General features: G+C 47.7%; 1 protein-coding gene across 41 annotated transcripts in view; it reads left to right on the top strand.

Annotated features, from left to right (window-relative positions):
• Nucleotides 1-5,210: 5,210 nt before the first annotated feature.
• LOC310905318 (uncharacterized protein) overlaps nt 5,211-18,409 on the top strand; it is a 47,603-nt gene continuing 34,404 nt past the window's right edge. For 12 of the 41 annotated variants that reach the window (XM_083851457.1, XM_083851485.1, XM_083851459.1 and 9 more), the window contains exon 1: nt 16,388-18,352. Coding sequence is in view for 7 of the 41 variants with exons in the window: in XM_083851473.1 (XP_083707599.1) it covers nt 13,062-13,229 (168 nt within the window). In the remaining 34 variants the exon portion in view is untranslated. The other 29 variants (XM_083851462.1, XM_083851464.1, XM_083851455.1 and 26 more) reach the window with 19 other exon arrangements.

Genomic DNA, 18,409 nt, shown 5'->3' with positions numbered 1-18,409 from the left:
CATCCATCTGCATTTGGAGATCCATCTGCATTTATACGTGAGAGTTTATATGCACCCAAAGTAAATAGTGTAGTCAGAGGTCATGGGGCTAGATTTTGAAAAGTCCTACGTAAAGAAGAGATCTTAGAAAAGCAAATTTAAATAACATTAATGTCAAGAAAAGTAATTCTGATTGCTATATTATGCTATATTGCTTCTTTATCTGTCGTGACTAGACAGATGAAAATCTATAATAGCAATTTTGCCTTTAAGGTCATTTTCTTTTTTCTTTTATTTCATCTATTTATTTATACATTGATTGATTGATTGATTTTAACAGGCTCTGTACTAATTTTCCTCACAGAATGACTAACAGAAATAGGACCCTTGTGCACCTTTTGTAGTTAATTCATTAGGTCAACTCTAACCACTAAGCCCCAACTCAGGCTATTTCTATTAGTGATAAGGAGCGATTGACCTTAAAAGACTGAAGCCAGGTAGATGAGCCTATTCCACAAGGTCTATTGGCTCCACCCTTGTTAAGTGAAATCTGCCAGGTGTGGATCATTTGACCTTTGCTCTATAGGAATCATGAGGACTTGTGTGGAATTGCCTCCCCAGGGGAGCTGGAGGCTTGGGTTATCTAGGGTGCTTTTCTACCGTAGTGAAACGGACTCTGTATTCCCTAGGAGACTGCTTTTTCTTCATGTTTTTTACCATCCCTGTGAAATAGTTTTAGTGACTCTAGGAGCTAGCTACATTGGTGGTGCCTTCTCAGTACAGTAAAACCTTGGTGGTATGGCTTCACTATGAAGTAGTTCGGGAGTGACTCGAGTTCAGAAGCTGGTGGCAGGTAAGTGTTCCTGGGTTCTACAGTTGTTTAATGTTGAGGAGTTTGAGTACTTCCTTCACCTTGCCTGTTTTCAGTGAAATTACTTATGTAGTTTCTAAGCTCCCTTTCCAGCCATTAAAAATAAAATAACAATAATAAGAAAACAAACAAACTCAGAAGCTCAAGTGCTTACAGGTAAGCCTGACTTTTGAAGAATATTCTTAAGCGTTTGTTAAGATTGAACAACAGACTGTGTGAAAAAGGTGCCTTAATGTGACCTCAAATGATGTCTTGTGGTAAGTAGGAACAGATTTGGATAGATACTGGTGGCATTATCATCACTTTCACTAAGTGGAAATTGTGAGAATGTGCAGGGGAAAGGGCTGCTCCTCCGGGTGGGGGCCGCAGGGGGTAGGGAAGGGGCTGTTCCTCCGGGTGGGGCCTTTTCCCCCGGGGTTGGCGCTGGAGGGGGAAGGGGCTCCTTTTCAGGGTTGGGATGTTTCCTCAGGGTTGGGGCCGGAGGGGAAGGGGCTTTTCCTCAGGGTTTCGGACAGAGAGGAAGAGGTTTTTCCTCGGGGCTGGGGCGGGAATGGGGCTTTTCCTCGGGGCCGGGGCGTGTTTCTGCGGGTATGAGTGCGCAACAAGGAGGTGTGTGTGTGTTTGGGGCTAGGGTTTCAGAACAAGGGGGGGCGGTGTTGCTGGGGGAAGGGTTGCGCAACAATGGGGGTGTGATGTATGTGTATTGGGATAGGGGTGCGCAACAAGGTGGGGAGGTTGTGTGTTTCTGGGGGTAGGGTAGCTAAACAAGGTGGGGTGTGTTTCTCAGGGTACGCTTGTGTAACAAGCGGGGGTTGTGTGCTTCTGGGCATAGGGGTGCACAACAAGTGTGTGTGTGTGTTTCTGGGGTAGGGGTGCGCAATAAGTGGTGTGTGTGTTTTTGCAGGTAGGTGTGCGCAACAATGGGGGGGGTGTGTTTCTGGGGGTAGGGGAGCAACAAGTGGGGGGGTGTTTCTGGGGGTGGGGGTGCGCAACAAGGGGGGAGGTTTCTAGGGCTAGGGCTGTAAGGGTTTTTAGGGTTAGGTCTGTAAGGGTTCTGTAAGAGAAACTCTTCAGCTCTCTAAAAAGGAGTTAAAAGAAAGGGGGGGCTGCAAGAGTTTGTAGGGTTAGGGTTGTAAGGGTTGTCTAAGTAAGAGAAAGAGAGCTGAAGAGTTTCTAGAAAGCTCAGTAAGTTCTTTTCCTGCACAAAGAGAAAAATGCATATACTCCCAGTGAGTCAACAACAGCTTTTACTATGAGCCATGATTTGTCCACTGACAGAAAACTACTCCTCACAGTAGTCCTTGTTGAGAACACACATGTCTAAAAGGTGTGGGGAAAAGTGGGGGCCATGTAGACCACAACAGAATTAGACTTAATCATCTAACCTTTCTACCTGCACAAGCCAGGACAGGCATCACAATCTCACACCTGCACTTGGTTTAGAAGTTTGGCTAGAATGTGGCATAAGGCACTCATGCCTCTTACAAGCACCCAGGATTGAGAATATATTTCAGCTGTGGTGAGCAGCACTGCTGCTGTGTGAGCCAGCTTAAACTGCTTACTGCCTGGAGAAAATGATTTCAAGGTCTTACTGCTTTTGAGACCCCACCTGGAGCACTGTGTTCAGCTCTGCGGCCCCCAGCACAAGAAGGACATGGGCCTATTAGAACGAGTCCAGAGAAGGGCCAAAAAGATGACCAAGGGGCTGGAGCCCCTCTCCTACAAGGACAGGATTTAAGGAGTTGAGGTTGTTCAGCCTGGGGAAGAGAAGGCTGTGGGGAGACCTTATAGCAACCTCTCAATACCTAGCAGGGGCCTACAGGAAAGGTGGGAAGGAACTCCCCAAGGGGAATAGTGATAGGGCAAGGGGGAATAGCTTTAAACCAGAAGAGAGCAAGTTTAGATTACACATCAGGAAGAAGTTCTTTACTCAGAGGGCACTGAGGCACTTGGAACAGGTTTCCCAGAAGGTGTGGATGCCCTATCCCTCAAAGTGTTTAAGGCCAGGCTGGATGAGGCTTTGAGGATCCTGGTCTGGTGGGAGGTGTTCCTGCCCCTGGCAGGGGGGCTGGAATTACATCATCTTTGAGGTCCCTTCCAACTCAAACCATTCTGTGAATCTGCAACAGTGGTAGCTCAGCATAACGCAGCTAAAAAGTTCACCAGTATTTTGAACTCTACATTGCTGCTGCTACAGTGCTGTCCAGAGTCAGGTTTGATAAAGCCTCAGAACAGAATGTAAATATATCATTCAGAATGTAACTTTAGTACAAGTCTAAGACTTTTTTTCTGGATTAAAAGCAGTACAGAGGCACAAAAGAGAATTGTAAATTACAAGTGTTCCATCTCCTGATGGTGCACACACCAAGATGCATACTTAGAGAAGTCATCTACATTCAGGTTTCACCATTTCAAAGTATTAATACTGTGCATTTTCATTTTCTTGACCACCTTAAAAACATACGATGTGCTTAGCAGATGATGCCAGGAGAAAAACCACTCAACTTCTCAGAACATCCGAATCCCCCACCTCACCCCAGTCGTACCAGTAACATGATCTTCCTGCATCAACCCTAAGCCCAAGAAGGAAAACATTTGCATGAACTTCTCCAGTATAAAAAGTGATTATAAAATAGAATAAGTTATTCTATCTCTAAACTTTATTTCCCATGGGAAACAGATTAAAGTGGTGGATAGGATGTGACCTTCAATTTATTAATGATTTAGCACAGTCAACTGTGATTACTTGTACAGAGACAAGAGCATTTGAATTCACACCAGGAACCCTGCTCACAGACTGCTTCCGCTTTACTCTGCAATACGCATATCCTTACTTTAAACTAGACTATAATTCATTGAATGATATCAAACTTGGTATGTCAAAAACTCATTCACCTAAGCAGCTCTATTTTAGAGCACCTGCATGTTTAAATGGCTGCAGCATTGTATGGCTCAAAAGCTTTCTACTCGTGTATTGATGTTTCTAGTTCTGTTGAACTTGTATTCTACATAATTGGCTTGCAGAGTATTACCAGAAAAGAAAGTAAACTTTGTCAGACATGCAAATGTATGTGAAGGACAGAGTAGAGCATTTTGACTAATCACAGGGAAGAAAAGTTATAACCATTTTCAAAAGCAGCTAGAAACAACTGACATTACTATTATTTTTTTTTTAATTCAAAACTCACTCGCATTCAGTCATTTGGGAAAATCATCTTAGTGTAACTGCCATACCAACACCATTTAGCATGCTCTTTTCCCTTTCTTCCCAGCCACCCTCTCTGTGCCCCACCCGGGCATCGCTCTATTGCCAAGACACTTAAAGTATGCTACAGCCTCAACTATGATAGTTATAAGTCCCATTCCTATTTTTCAGAGGTTGCCTCTCCAGATTCCATTAAAACAAGATAGTAGCTGCTGCACCACCTGAAATGCATGGAGATGAATATAACTGCTAACAAACCTTTTCCTTCTGGCTTCTTTCAAGACTATCACAATTGTTTCCACTCCTTTCAGCAAGTAGATTGCCACAAAACAAACAAACAAAAAAACCAGGAACCTATTGATCTGGAAGACATCCACTCCTCTGGATACACCCATATTCTAAGCACAAAATGCCACCATCTAATTTTCTTAAGTGTACTCCAGCAGCATAAGACGACAATTCAGCACTTCATTCCTTCTTAAAGCTTAACAAACCACCCAAAGACACCAATGTACCTTAAGCTGGACCAGTCCCCTCTTAAAAAAAAAAAAAAAAGTCTTAGGGAGCTTGCTTCTATATATAGCAGGCTGATAAGCACCACCCAAAATGCTGCATCCAATAGTTGTGTCATGGTGATGGAAGCTCGCTTGCTTGACTGACTGCTGAAACGAAAGGGAAGGCTGGTAACAGAGGCTGTAATTAGAGAGAAGAAAGTATTAGAATCAGCTGGAAGCTCTGATAGGTGGTAGCTCCCCACCTGAGCTTATGCTCCTAAAGTACTTGTTATTTGTTTTGTTCTTAATCTTTTTTTTTCCACTGGTCTGAGGAGTTATTTTCAGATCAAAAACAGCCACTGGTGCTGCATTGTAGAAAACCAGATGTGGTTATCTACAGGTGGGGTGTGATTTTGATTGTATTGTAATTTTGAACACGCAACAAAACTAAAACTAAAATTAAAAAAAAACAAACGTGGGGAGAGCAGCTGTGGCATGGTGCTGAGTCCCTGGGAAAGCCATCGTCTGGTGGAAGAAAGCCTAGGAGGACTTCTCAGAGGTAAGAAGCCTTCAAATGTATGGGGACCCCTAACTCGTGTGTCGAATGTGTGAGACAAACATCTGTGGCACGAAGATCGAGGACGACTTCTCAGAGGTAAGCAGCTTTCCCTTTGTTTCCCCGTCCTCTCAGGAGCCCTCCTTATGCTCTTTGCGCACTCTTGAGGCCCACAACACTCATTTTTGAGTGGACGGGTGGTCGGGATGCCACGCGGTCGCCGGCTTCTGCGGAAAAGGCCCTTCTGCGGGGCGGGGGTGGTGCCGGACCGGACCAGACCGGGCGTACTGCGGAGTCCACACTGCGCGGGGCTTCGGGGGCTGGGGGAGAGGGGGGCGGAGTGGCGGGAGGCGGCGGGGGGGCCGGTTGTGTGCGCTTGGCCGACTCCGCTCTGGGTTGGATGGGCTGCTCCGTCCCGAGGCATGCTGGGAGCTGTAGTTGTGTGGTGCCGGGCGGCCACGTGGGTTCCGGGGCGCGCGGCCGGTCTTTCCCCGAGCCGGGGCCGGGCTGTGCGCGCCGGGAGGCGCAGGTTGCCGCTGGCTGCGAGCGCGGTCGCCGGCGGTGAGGCGAGCGAGAGCCTTCGGGGGTGCCTCCCCGGAGCGTCGGGCCGGGAGGGGTGGGGGCTGCGGCGGCCGGGCGTGGGTCCTTGCTGCGCTTGATCGTTGGACTGCGCCTCGGAGGTTTTCCTCTCCCTGTGTTCTGACAGCCGGTTCTCTCCTTTTTCTGCGGTTCACCAGGGCAGAAGCAGCTCCCCGCCGCTAGGAACCCTGTGGGTTTTGTTGTCGAGCGAAGGTGGCGCACCGGGTAAACCGAGGAATCTATTACGGAGGGATGCAGCTCTCGTTACCACTTCAGCTGACTCCTGAAGCGATCCTCTGCGCTGGTCCGATATCCCTGCCCGTCTGTGGCAAAAGAGTTTGTCCCTCATATTGCAGAAGCAGCACTGTGGAATTTAGGTTTTGGTAGGTATTGATATTGTACCCCTGAAATCTCATCTATCTCAAGATACTAACTATCCTTGCAAACCTTGCTTCTCTGAAATCCAAGTCGTTGTCGTTACCCCAGTAATACTGAAGGGAGAAATGCTCCATTGAGAAATTATCAGAAAGACAGAATCTGTTTTGGCAAGCCTCCCTCCCTTGGATCCTCCCGTGGATTCCTTAACCTGGCCCTGGCATGAGTATTTGAAGCAAACGCTATCCAAGAAAGAAAAATTATTATATCTCTCATTTATCATTCTGTAATAGTTCCAGCTGACTTTGGTGACAGCATAATAGTGAAAGTGATTTCACTCTCTACCAAATAAAACCATAAATTACTTCTTTTGACTGTCTTGAAAGAATGGTACTAATAATAAATAGGTGGGAAAACCAGAACTGTTGCATTTCTAGAATTCTAGGTGGCCTGAGAAACACACAGCATGCACTAGGGTAGCAGCACAAAAGTATCTCAAAAACGGGCTCCTGCAAACAGAAAGATCTTTGGGAGGTCACTGATATTTGGTCAGAGTGGGCTGACTGAGCCATCATTCTGCCTTTGTAATATTTCATAGCAGTTTTGCGATATTGCATGTCTTCAGCTTAAGGAAGACTTTTCTTCCAGGGATTTTCCCTACTGCTTTTACTTCAAACATTACCAGGAAACAAAGGTGGAAGTTTTCATGTGTCCCCTCAAGGCTAGGAGCTGGTTACCCAGCAAGATGCTTGCTCGAGGCATGGGCTCACTAGCTGATTAAATAACTGTCCTGGGGCAGGAGCGTGTGGGACAAAATACTGCAGACAGCACAACCCATGTGTGTGGTTGCTTAATGCCACTGAGCTATGCTTTCGTAGCAGGAATGTGTCAGAAGTAGCAGTAATCCAGGGAAATGACGCAAACCTGGAGGTAGGCAGTCAGCTTTGTGAGCAGGGAGTGCTGGCGTGGCCCTGCTCCCCTGACTACACCTGTGTGAATCAAGTAGGGGAAGTGAGTATGGGCGTGGTATTTCAGCCCTTTCAGGGAGCTGAACATCACCTGAAAAGATGATGACATCCCTGCCCTGAAGGACCTGCCCACTGCAGTCAGTAGCATTGTGTGCATTTTTAGCTTGATGGGCCTGAGAGTAGGGGACTGTGGGATGCTGGGGCTGGGATTTGATTTGGGGGTTCCCGCTGCAGCCCCACGAGCTTATGTTTTAAGTTTAAGCTTGGAAATAAAGGGGGAGTGAGGGAAGAAAAAAAGCAAAGCCTTGCAGAGCCTCAGCTCCACCAAGGAACGAATAACAGTCTGTTTGCTTCTGGAAGAACTTCCCACTGCTGAGGATGGATGGGGCGGACCCCAAAAGCTAGATGGGATTGTGTGGGATGGTGATACTGCCAGCAGGACTCCACAGCTGACGATAGACATCGCTGGTTTTGATGTCCATCAAAACGGAAAATGCTCGTTTCATTCAGTTTGGGGAAGTCACGTGAAACTCGCAGACAGAAACAATATCAGTGAGACTCTGTTATGCAGTCATGGTGAAAGCTTAGCATAGCGAAGAAACAGTGTATACTAGGTAAGGTGAAAAATGGAGTCACACCTCCAAGAAGTCCCAGTTTGTGGTCTTTAAGCTTTTTTTTTTGGTGGTGGGGGGGGGGAAGGGGGAGAGAGATGAATATTACCCACCAGAAAGGTGACCAAATCCATGCCTAAAAAGGTCAGCTGCTAAAAGCTTTTATAAATGATCTTTGCACTGCAAATTTCAGTTTTCATGAAGCCAAGTTGAGATAAATCCAAAAATTTCTGCGGGTTTAAAAGAATGCTTACTAAAATATTCTTGCCATTCACAATAATAATGGAGTGAGTGAACTTGTTCCACACAGCGACCTTACTTTTTTTTTGTATTCCAGCAAACTGTGTACAATCCTAGGAGCGTAGGTACAGTCTTGTGTAGCATTGTCATTCTGCCCCACCACTCTGATATCTAACAAAGTAATACGTTCTGGGTGTTGTCTATGAATTCTTTCCTTCCTTATGTAAGAGGTCGATGCACATATTGCCTAGTTTGTCATAGAGCATTGCTGAAGTATTGTTTTATTTGTATTTGTGAAGACAGCAGAATGAAAGATAGCAGCTCGGTGACTCCCACCGAGATGGTCATTAGGATAAAACAGTGAAGTTTCTAGCATATATTAAAAAGCCTGGAGGAATTAGCATAGCTTGCAGGAAAGTGTGCTGGAAAGAGATGATATTTGAGAGCAAGCGTGAAAATGTTGTGTTTTTACCAAGAATGATGAGAACTGATGCATCTGCCCGGTGTTTGGATAGGTGAGTGAGAGAAGAGGAGCTGAGCATAGAGTTTGCAGGGGAATTGGGAAATGAATGAGATAATTTAACCTCTTTTCCATGCAAGCGTGTGACTTTTTTTATTTTTTTTTTAACCCACACTTTTGTTATTATCCAGAATTTTTAATATAACTCTATTTTAACTGGTTCGGTTTTATGGATAGCAGCTAACTATAGAAAGAACTAAGATCCTGAAGTGTCCTTGGAGCCGCTAACTCTACCTCTTTATCTGTTCCCTAAGATGATGTCCCGGATTTAAAGATGATGTGTATCAAATGAAGTATGAGAAGAAACAGCTTCTTCCGACACTTGCGCTCCTTTTCTTCAGCTCGTGCAGAAGGCTGACAGCCTGTCTCACTCTCATCAGTGCTATCCCACCAGCTCCTTTAGGAGCTCAGCACCGCGTTTGGCCTGTTGCGATCTTCCCGATCTCCTCATTTCTGTGCTGCAACACCACCATCCACGAGAAGTCAGGTAGGATTTGAACACCTTTGACATTGCTGAAGAATCAAACCTCAGCTGTCAGTTTTAGCCCTTTGTATTCCAGATGTTTGTTTTGCTGGACAATGGTTTCATTTTTGATTTTGTAATATGTTCTTTGTAGAGGTTATTTTAAGCAGACAAGTAGGTAGCCTCCTTCCTTCAGTGGAATTGTGGGGGTTTTAGCTGAGCTTTGCACATCTGAACCCAGTGGTTGTTCTGGTCTTGACGCGTCTCTAAAACCTTTGTCTGCCTTGCCCCTCCTCTTTGTGTATTAAGATGCACGTTTGTGCAAAAATTATGTACGCTGTGCATGAGATGCCCAGCGGTTATGGGGCATTTTCAGCGTTTCACAGATAAGGCTCCATGTTTACTTAATCACCTAAGTGTAGTCCTGGCTTTAAGCGTAGGTGTAGCTAATGATGGTTACTGAAGTGGTTATAAAGTTCAAAATGTTTGTGTATATCTATATAAATATATATATATATATACACATACATATGTATATGTATGTATATATATATATAATGAAACTGAGTCTGTGGAGTAAAAGACTTCTCTGCTTGTTGCATATATTCATCTATCAGTAGACTCGTGCAGGCTGATCCAAACTGGGTGCTCTGCCTTTTTTGTTGCCTGGAATATGCAATCTGTGCACCTCAGGTATACCTGGTCTATTAACTATCTCTTATATTGTGCCACCCTGTTAATATCAGTGGATGTACCGAGCACCACCTTGGGGCTACACATAACGTGGAAATTTCTAGTATGTTAATGTTACTCTGTTAACAAAGCTGACGTACTAGCCACTTCCTGTTTCTATTTTTTTTTTTGTTTTTCTTTTCAGTAGCCTCCCCAAAAGTTTTTGTGGACACGTTGTGTATCTTTTCTGTTCTTCCAGGATTCGTTTGTCAGGAAAGATGACCATGAAATCCGAGGGCTGTGGACAACCATCTACCAGATGGTTGTTGCAGATGCCTTTGGTCACGTTACTTGTCCTTTTAGCTCGCCCTTTCCTTTATCTTGAGTTGAATTTTTTTGCAGCGCTACATTTGCAGTGGTAACATTGCTGCCAAGGTGTTTTCGATTAAAAACGATCTTAACTGTAATAGTGAATTCACCGAGTGTGGCTTTGTATAATGACTTCCATGATCATAACATTTTTTTCCTTTGTCACAGAGAGGAGAAAAGCTCTTTCCAGCAAGACGGAGAAGGAATTAATTATACCTCTGCCTCATCCTGTGAGACCAGAAGACATGGAGTAACTGTAAGCTGCGATTCTCAGGAGACACTAAGAGTCTCGGGTTCCTTCTCTGCCTGCCTCCCAAGGCCTCAGGGATGAGAAATCTTAGGCTTTATGTTTTTCCCTATGAAATACTGTCGTGTTAAGGGGCGTAGCTGACTAACTGTTATGGGTCTGGTCGGATTCAAGTTACTGAACTATTACGGTCACGGATTCACCAATAACGTAGCACGTCCTTGATTTAGTCGCATTCAATGAGAACTATCATGGCTAGGAACAATGCAATGAAGGGCAGTTTATTACAGCAACCAGGGACACAGGTTCTTTGGATTGCTGGAGATAAATTCACTGTCCGCAAAAGCAAGCGAGCACGCATGAAATACACAGGTACTCATCCTGGCTATTAATGCGTTAAAAGGCATAAAGGCTCTAGAGATTTCTAAGTTTCCATGGAGACATCTGGTACAACCAAGTGTTCAAATCTTACCCCACGACATCCCAGTGCAAGGGGAAGAGAGGCTCAGCCCGTCGACTGATCCCGGAAGTCGGAAGGATATCCTTCGTGATGGTATCTTCCCTAACATCCCCTTTCACTTAAGCCAATTTACATTGTCCACTGATCTATTCTCTTTAGTGACCAGTGATAGGACCTGCAGGAATGGTGTCAAGCTGTGGCAGAAGAGGTTCAGGCTAGACATCAGGAAGAGGTTTTTCACTGAGAGGGTTGTCGCGCACTGCAACAGTCTCCCCAGGGAAGTAGTCACTGCACCAAGCCTGTCGGAGTTTTAGAAGCGTTTGGATTGTGCGCTTAGTCACATGGTCTGAATTTTTGGCTTGACCTGTGTGGTGCCAGGAGTTGGACTCGATGATCCATGTGGGTCCCTTCCAACTCGGGATATTCTATGATTCTATGATTATTTTCTGTCCTTTTAGGTGGAGCTTGAGTGACTCTAGTCAGGCATATCTTGGTTATGATTGGTAAAGTTATCTCGCTTTTGTTTAAAGGAGAAATTCAGAGCGCGTGCTCGGTGAGGGGTGGTTGCACCTTGGAGGCACGGAGCTTTTGGGATGGAGGTGTGTTTTGATATAATGATGATGCTATAATGAGCAAAAGTTCACTAGAGTACAGCGTTTTTTCAAAAACATGACAGGTCGTTGGCTCAGGGTAGCAAATGTGCAGCTTATCGGTCTCGGTGTGCACAAGAGCATCGGGTCCCCATCTCGTCACAGAGCCTATCTGTGGTGTCTCCACTCCGCTCTACGCTCTGTACTGTTCCTTAGAGTCAGCACACCAAGTTCCCCTAGTGCGATAGCATGTAAAGTTGGAGGCCTAGGGAACGCTTAGGTAGCGCAGCTACCCTCCACTCTGAAAGCTTCTTCAATGCTGTACATTTTCTTTAAAATGTGAATATTAGTTTAATTTGCCTAGTTACTTCAGGCAATTATTCCACGAGTACCAAAAGTGATACTGAGAAGCCTACTTCCAGCATCTCTGTTGGTAATAATAGCTTCATACTTCTGTTCTTATCCTTGTGGCTTTTCCTTTCGCATACTGGAAAGGCAGAGACTGTTCAACAGAGTCATGTCTGATCCAAAAACCAAAACTCTGATTTCATTCCAAACCAACACTCTCTGATGTCAGTAAAATTGCTATTAATCTTGGTCATCCTGGCTGTCGCAGTTGTGCTTCTGTTGGGCTCTCTGTCCAACCCTGTCGATCACCCCTGTCCTGCTCCTTGCCCCCTTGGTGGTTTTTCTGGCCCTCTGCCCCGCTGGCTGTCCGTCCACCCAGTTCCTCTCTTGCTGCTTGTGTCCCGCTTGTGCCGTTTTCCTTTGTTTTTTTTCCTCCTTCTGTGCATCACAGCCCATTTCCGCAGGAGGCAACCGTTCCCCATAAGATGGACGCTGAGACGGACGGACAGACCTGCTCGATGCCTGAGCCCCGCAGCCCGACAGGGGAAGGGGAGAACGTCTGGGCAGGGAGTTCCACCGCAGTCTCCCTGCCAGGAGTCCTGCGCAAGAGTTTAATTAAAGTTCGCTTTCTGGCTTGTGCTGCCCTCTGTTTGTGGCCACTGTAAGTGGCCGTGTTGCTGGTTGCAGGTTCCTGGGTGTGGAGGGGGCAGGGGCTGGGGCGTTGGCCCCGTGTTCATTGTCCGTGGGGGAGCTGATGGATACAGACCAGCGATCTGGGTGTGGGGGCCACCCTGCTGGGGAGGCTGCAGGCTGGGGGGGGGGAGTAAGGGCAGCAATGGTAGGGGGACGCCTGTGCTGTCTTTGCTTCCTGGGCCAGGTGTGGTGGGGCTGGTCTGCTCGGAGGGAGTGATTGGCGAGCGTGACTTCGGCTGTGGCTGCTGCGGAGGAGCAGGTGAGAGAGGGACTGGGGTCCCTGGTGAGGTGGAGGGAAGGGTGTTGGGGAGGCTGGGTCCTGCGGGATTGGCGGCTGGGGTAGGGAAAGCCGCGGGGGGTAGGCGGCAGGTCAGAAAGCACGGATTTGGCTCTGGGGCGGTGGCTAGGAGCATCTTGCCCCACAGCATGCCGGGAGTTGTGGTCTTTGGCCTCCGGGCTTCCGGTTGGCCATGTTGGTTTCCAGAGCACGCCGGGAACTGTAGTTTCATGTTGCCGCTCGGCACAGGGCCATTTAGGATTGGCAGTTACTTCCTCCGTGCCCGTGGAGCGGGATGCTTTTTCTTGCCGTTTTCGTGTGGTGTTCCACGCGGCTCCCGCCGCTTCCCTGAACGAGCAGACGGCCTGGGAAGCCGTGCCTGCCGTTCTGTTTCCGCCCATGCACGGAGCAGGGTGGCGCGGCGGCGCCTGGTGTCACCTGGTGGCCGAACAGCGAGCGGTGCTGTAGGCGAAGGGGCGCTGCGGTGACGCGTCGCTCTCTGCTCCCACCTGCTGGCGAAAGGGGGGTACTGCAGGCGGAGGAGATGCTCATGCGCTTTAGCAATTGCCAAGCTTCGTGCCCCGCAGCATGTCGGGAGTTGTGGTCTTTGGGCTCCGAGCTTCCTGTCGGCCACTTTGGCTTCTGCGGTATGCTGGGAAATGTCGTTCCACGTTGCTGCTCGGCTTCCAAGCCGGGAGCAACACGGAGACAGGTAGGAAGGGCAGTTGTTTTCTCTGCACCAGTGGACCGGGGTGCCTCTTTTTGCCGCTTCCGTGTGGTTTTCCGTGCGGATCCCACTGCTTCTGTTAACGAGAAAACGTTTTGAGAAGCCGTTCCTGCTTCCACACATGCGCGGAGTCAGCTGGCTAAAAAGCCGTACCTCCGGCGGGGGGGCCGGCGTGCATGTGCAGTAGTGGTGCGTCGCCCTATGCCGCCACCTGCTGCTGGAAACGTGATACTGCAGGCGGAGCGGCTGGGGCAGGGAAAGCCCCGGGCGGGGGGTGGGGAGGGGCGTCGGGCTGCAGGTCAGGAAGCCGGGGACTGGCTCCAGGGCATCCGCAGCGTCAGGTGACCTGAGGGTCTTGCCCCACAGCATGCTGGGAGTCGTGGTCTTTGGGTTTTGAGCTACCTGTCGGCCATGTTGGTTTCCATGGCATGCCGGGAAATGTAGTTTTTCACATTGCTGTTCAGCTTCCTAGCTGGGAAGGGCACGTTGCTCAGGGCAGTTATTTCCTCCCCGAGACGACATGGGGTGCGTTTTTCTGCCGTTTTCATTTGTGGTTTTCTACGCCATTCGCACTGCTTCCGTTATTGAGAAAACGGTTTGGGAAGCTGTGTCTGCCGTTCTCAGGATGAGGGCGGTAGCGCCCTCTGCCACCACCTGCTGGCGAAAAAAATCAGTAAGGCAGGCGGAGCCATGTAGGACTTCTCAGAGGTAAGAAGCCTTCAATGTATGGGGACCCCTAAACTTGTGCGCCAAGCCCACAAGACAAATGTCCGTGGCACGAAGCTCAAGGACGACTTCTCAAAGGTAAGCAGCTTTCCCTTTGTTTCCCCATTGATTCAAAGATCATAAATCCAATTTCTTTAAGTGATTTATTCTTTATTGACGGCGCCGGATGCACGGGGGATCTTTCCGCCTATCGTGCATCCCGAAGTGAAAAGCCGTCCCAAATTTATACATCACAGTGATTAATATTTTATTAACGCCTATACATATTCATTATCTAACCCCGCCTACTCTCGCTTCTCATGCTAATCAGTTTTTTGTGTCCTGCGCCTGCGCAGATCCTCTCAGTGGTCTTGGGCAGGGGTCGTCGAGCTGTGGTCGGTGGTCTCAGAGAGGAAGGCCGTAAGTCTTCCTCACAGTGTACTTTTCACCCTTGGTCAGGATTCTGCTGAATTAGCTTTCTTCCTAACCGCAAGGACTGTTTTTTCTTCGAATCTTCTGCTCATTATTTTCTTATCTTGGATTCCAATGTCTTGTTCGAGATATATTGCCCGTATGTCCTATTTTGAGATACATTGTCCGTACATCTGTTTCCTGCCCTACACCTAATGTTCTGTTCTCCTTTAATAGTTTCATTCTTAACCCTTTCTTATCTGGAATCGCCTCAGCTTCCCTAATCACCATCCTCTCAGGCGCCTTCTTTATGATGCTTGTACACACTTCAGGCTCACAACACTCATTTTCTCCTCTACTTAGTATTCCTAGTCCCCGCCTAACACCTCCCCACACACACTTTCCAAGGATCTATGTGCTCTTCTCAGGTCCCTCCTGAGGTCCTACAGATCTTTTAAATCTGCTTAGTGTCCTTTCCAGCTTGTACCGTGCCACTATTTTTTCCCTGCTCCTTTTGAGAATGTCCGTACCCTTCTCAGATCTTGATTGGGGTGGCTTTTTGGGATCCATCTGCATAGCCTTTTGTTTTTTAGGTAGTCTACTAAGGTATGTTACTTCGCCTGTGAGTTATTTTACTACATTGAATTGCTTTTTTGTGGTTTGTAATCTGTTACACTCCTAGATTATTTCCACCTATGTAAAGAAAGGTTTCAACTAATTACAGTCAAAAAAAAGTTATAGTTACCTACTTGCTCATATTGTCATTTCAATAATCAGAACTGAAGCAAACACACAGGAATTGTTACTTCTAGTAACACTCCACACATCATTGAGCTAAGCCAAATAAAAAATGCAGCTGCTGCTCCTCCTGCTCTCTTTATCCCTTCCTGTGCTTTGCCCCTCCTCCTTCTCAGGTGATTGGGACAGGGTGCCGGGTGGGGCCTAATGGTATATGAGCAGCAGGTGTCCTATATGAGAGCTCATATGAGAGCTCTGCCTGAGCTGCTCTTTGGGGGTAAGTGCTTTGTTTTTCCTTCAGTCAGTTGCAGGTTTTTTTTTTTTTTTGGGGGGGGGGGGGGGTCAGAGTCTATGGGTTGATGTGTTTCCAAATTGAAACAGATAAGTACATCTATTTAAGGTAATGTCTAGTAGGCTCATTTAAAGTAAATTAATCTGTATTAGTAGTAGGTGCCTGTATTGCATGCAGCTCTTCTTCAGGTGAGTAATTCTTATAGTATAAGTAATTCTTTTCCCATGTTTCGTTCATGGTGTTTGTAGCGTGCCTTTTTGTGTGTTTGGCCTGGAGCTGTCCTGCCTGGCAGTTAGTGATGGTAGCTAACGTGGTGGTCCATCAGTGCAATAATACATTGTCCTGACTCTTTTGGGTCTGTCTCTTCTGGTCTGTCTCTGGGTGAATACTCAAGCTCTGGGCAGCTGGCACAGAGTCTTTTTTTCTTTTTTCCAGCAGTAGGTAAACCTTAGGAGGAACCAGTCAAAGGAAGCAGCACTGTCTGGAACTGTCAAGTTCTTGTTCGGCAACTCGGTTACTGGTTTGATCTACTTTTCGGATGTAGAGGCAAGTGGACTGCTGTCTTGAAATGATAAAATTAAAAACATGAAGTTTGTCAAACGTGGCAGTGCCTGTTTACAGACTGTTTATTGCTTTCGCCAGTGGTAGATAACGCTTACAAGGAATTGGTCAAAGGAAAGAGTGCCTTCTGGAACTGTGAAGCTCTGCATTGGTAACTCAGTGACTGGCTTGACCTACTGTCCAGCTCCAGAGGGAGGCAGACCCATGTTTTGAAATAAAAAAAAAAAAAAATTATGGCACCGCTCTATGGCACCCAGAGGACCACCACTCTGTGTGGCAGTTAAAAGAATCTGATTTAGAGATGGAGAGCAGCAGAGGTAAAGCAGCTGGGAAGAGATAGGTATTGCAGTAGGTAGGCTGTGGTTATGAGGTGCCTCAGGGTGTGCTTTTCATCTTGTTTCTGCAGTTCCCTTGTGCAGTCTTGGAGAGGTGAGTTCCCCATGTCCTGGAGTGGTGCAAAAAGGTGAGAGAGTTAGTCACCTGGTCAGTTTCCTTCACCAAAGCTAAGGCAAGTCTTTCAAGAGAAAGCCCCGTTGCCTGTGCTGTGCTCTGCACGGTGTTGACCTAAGCCAGGCCAAAAACAGGGCTGCTGTTCCTCCTGCTCTTACTTCCTCTCATGTATGGCTCCTCCCCTTTCCCAGGTGATTGGGGTGGGGTGCTGGGCAGGGCCAAATGGTATATAAGCCCCAGGCATGCCATCAGAGAGCTTATTCTGCCTGGGCTGCTCTTAGGGGTAAGTGCTTTGTTTTTCCTTCTGTCAGTTGCAGGGTTCTTTAGGTGGGTCAGAGTCTCTGGATTTCTAGATTGTAAGTGCTTGGAATTCACTTGATAGAGGGCTATTTAGCAGAGGTTGCCGGCTTGCTCGTTTTTGGGACGGTGGGATACGCTTCTGTTTTGGGGTTATATTTTAATCTCTAGATGTATCAAACCACTTGTGTAACTCTCCAGAGGACTAAAAAGAGCTTGATTACACGCTGCAAGAGGCTTGACTAGAGTCACAGTATTACCAAGAGACCGAGCAGGGTCATACCAGAGTTACCTTTTTCATCTGTAAAGGGTAAGTCTGTGATCGGTGCTGCCTGGGCCGTGTTTCCCGTGGCACTGCCCAGGCAAGAATCTCAGAGCTACCGAGCAGCTGAAGTAAAGGAGCTGGGAAGAGAGAGGTGTTGCATCAGGTGTGCTGTGGCTGTGAGGTGCCTTATGGTGTGCTTTTCTTTTGTCTCTGCAGGGGCTTTGTGCAATCTTGGACAGGGAAATCCTTATGTCACAGAGCAGTGAGGGAATGTGAGAGTGTTGTGAGCCTGATCGTCCCTTAACTGAAGTGAAGGGATGTAGTGGGTTTACGTGGCAAGGTTATGGTAGTAGGGGGGCCATAGGGTTGGCTTTTGTGAGAAGAATCTAGAAGCTGCCCCATGTTAGTTAAGGGCCCTACTGCTGACCAGAGTGGAGCCAATAAGTGATGTTGTTTGTGCCTCTGTGAGAGCATATTTAAGACAGGAAAAAAAAACATGCTGCACCACACAGCAGCTGAAAGACTGAGAGGAGTGAGGAACAGCCTTGCAGGCGCCAAGGTCAGTGAAGGAGGGGGAGAAGTGCTCCAGGCACTGGAGCAGAAGTCCCATGCAGCCTGCGGCGAGGACCATGGTGAAGCAGGCTGCCCACTTGCAGCCCATGGAGTACCACGGTGGAGCAGAGTTCCACACTGCAGCCCGTGGAGGAGACCACGGTGGAGCAGGTGGACTTGCACTGATGGAGGCTGCAGCTTGTGGAAGACCCCTGCCGGAGCAGATTCTGGGGTGGACCTGTAGCCCGTGGAGAGGAGACCATGCAGGAGCAGGTGACCTGGCAGGAGCCCGTGGGGGACCCAGGTTGAAGCAGTTTGCTCCTGAGGGATGGACCTCGTGGTACAGACCTATATCTGGAGCAGTTTTTGAAGAGCTGCTGCCTGTGGGAAGCCCGTGCCAGATCAGTTCACCAAGGACTGCATCCTGTGGGAGGAACCCCACAGCACAGGGGATGAGAGTGACAGAGAAGGAGTGGCGGTGAAGAAGTGCTATAGACTGACCATTCCCCTGCACTGCTTGGGGGGAGAAGGTGGAAGAGGGTGGATGGGGGGGGGAAGGTGCTTGTGGTTTATTTCCTTTCTTTCTCATTTCTCTAGCTTGTTAGTAATAGGTAATAAATCTTACTATCTCCCTATGCTGAGTCTGTTTTGCCCGTCACGATAAATACTGTGTGATCTCCTCGTCCTTATCTCAGCTGTTGAGCCCTTTTCATATTTTCTCCCTGTTCCTCTTTGAGGAGGGGGAGTGAGAGAGCGGTTGTGGTGGAGCTCAGTTGCCCACCCCGGTAAAACCACCACAAGGGAAGATGTTCAGGTGTCTCCCTCTGAGGGTCTGAGGTGAGGCTGTTTGGGCCAAAGGAGCGGTGTGGCAGGTGGTTGCTTGCAAGCACAGTG

This window comes from Anser anser (assembly GCF_964211835.1).
Source record: "Anser anser genome assembly, chromosome: 11".
NCBI lineage: Eukaryota > Metazoa > Chordata > Aves > Anseriformes > Anatidae > Anser > Anser anser.
This window is presented reverse-complemented; position numbering and strand designations above follow the sequence as displayed.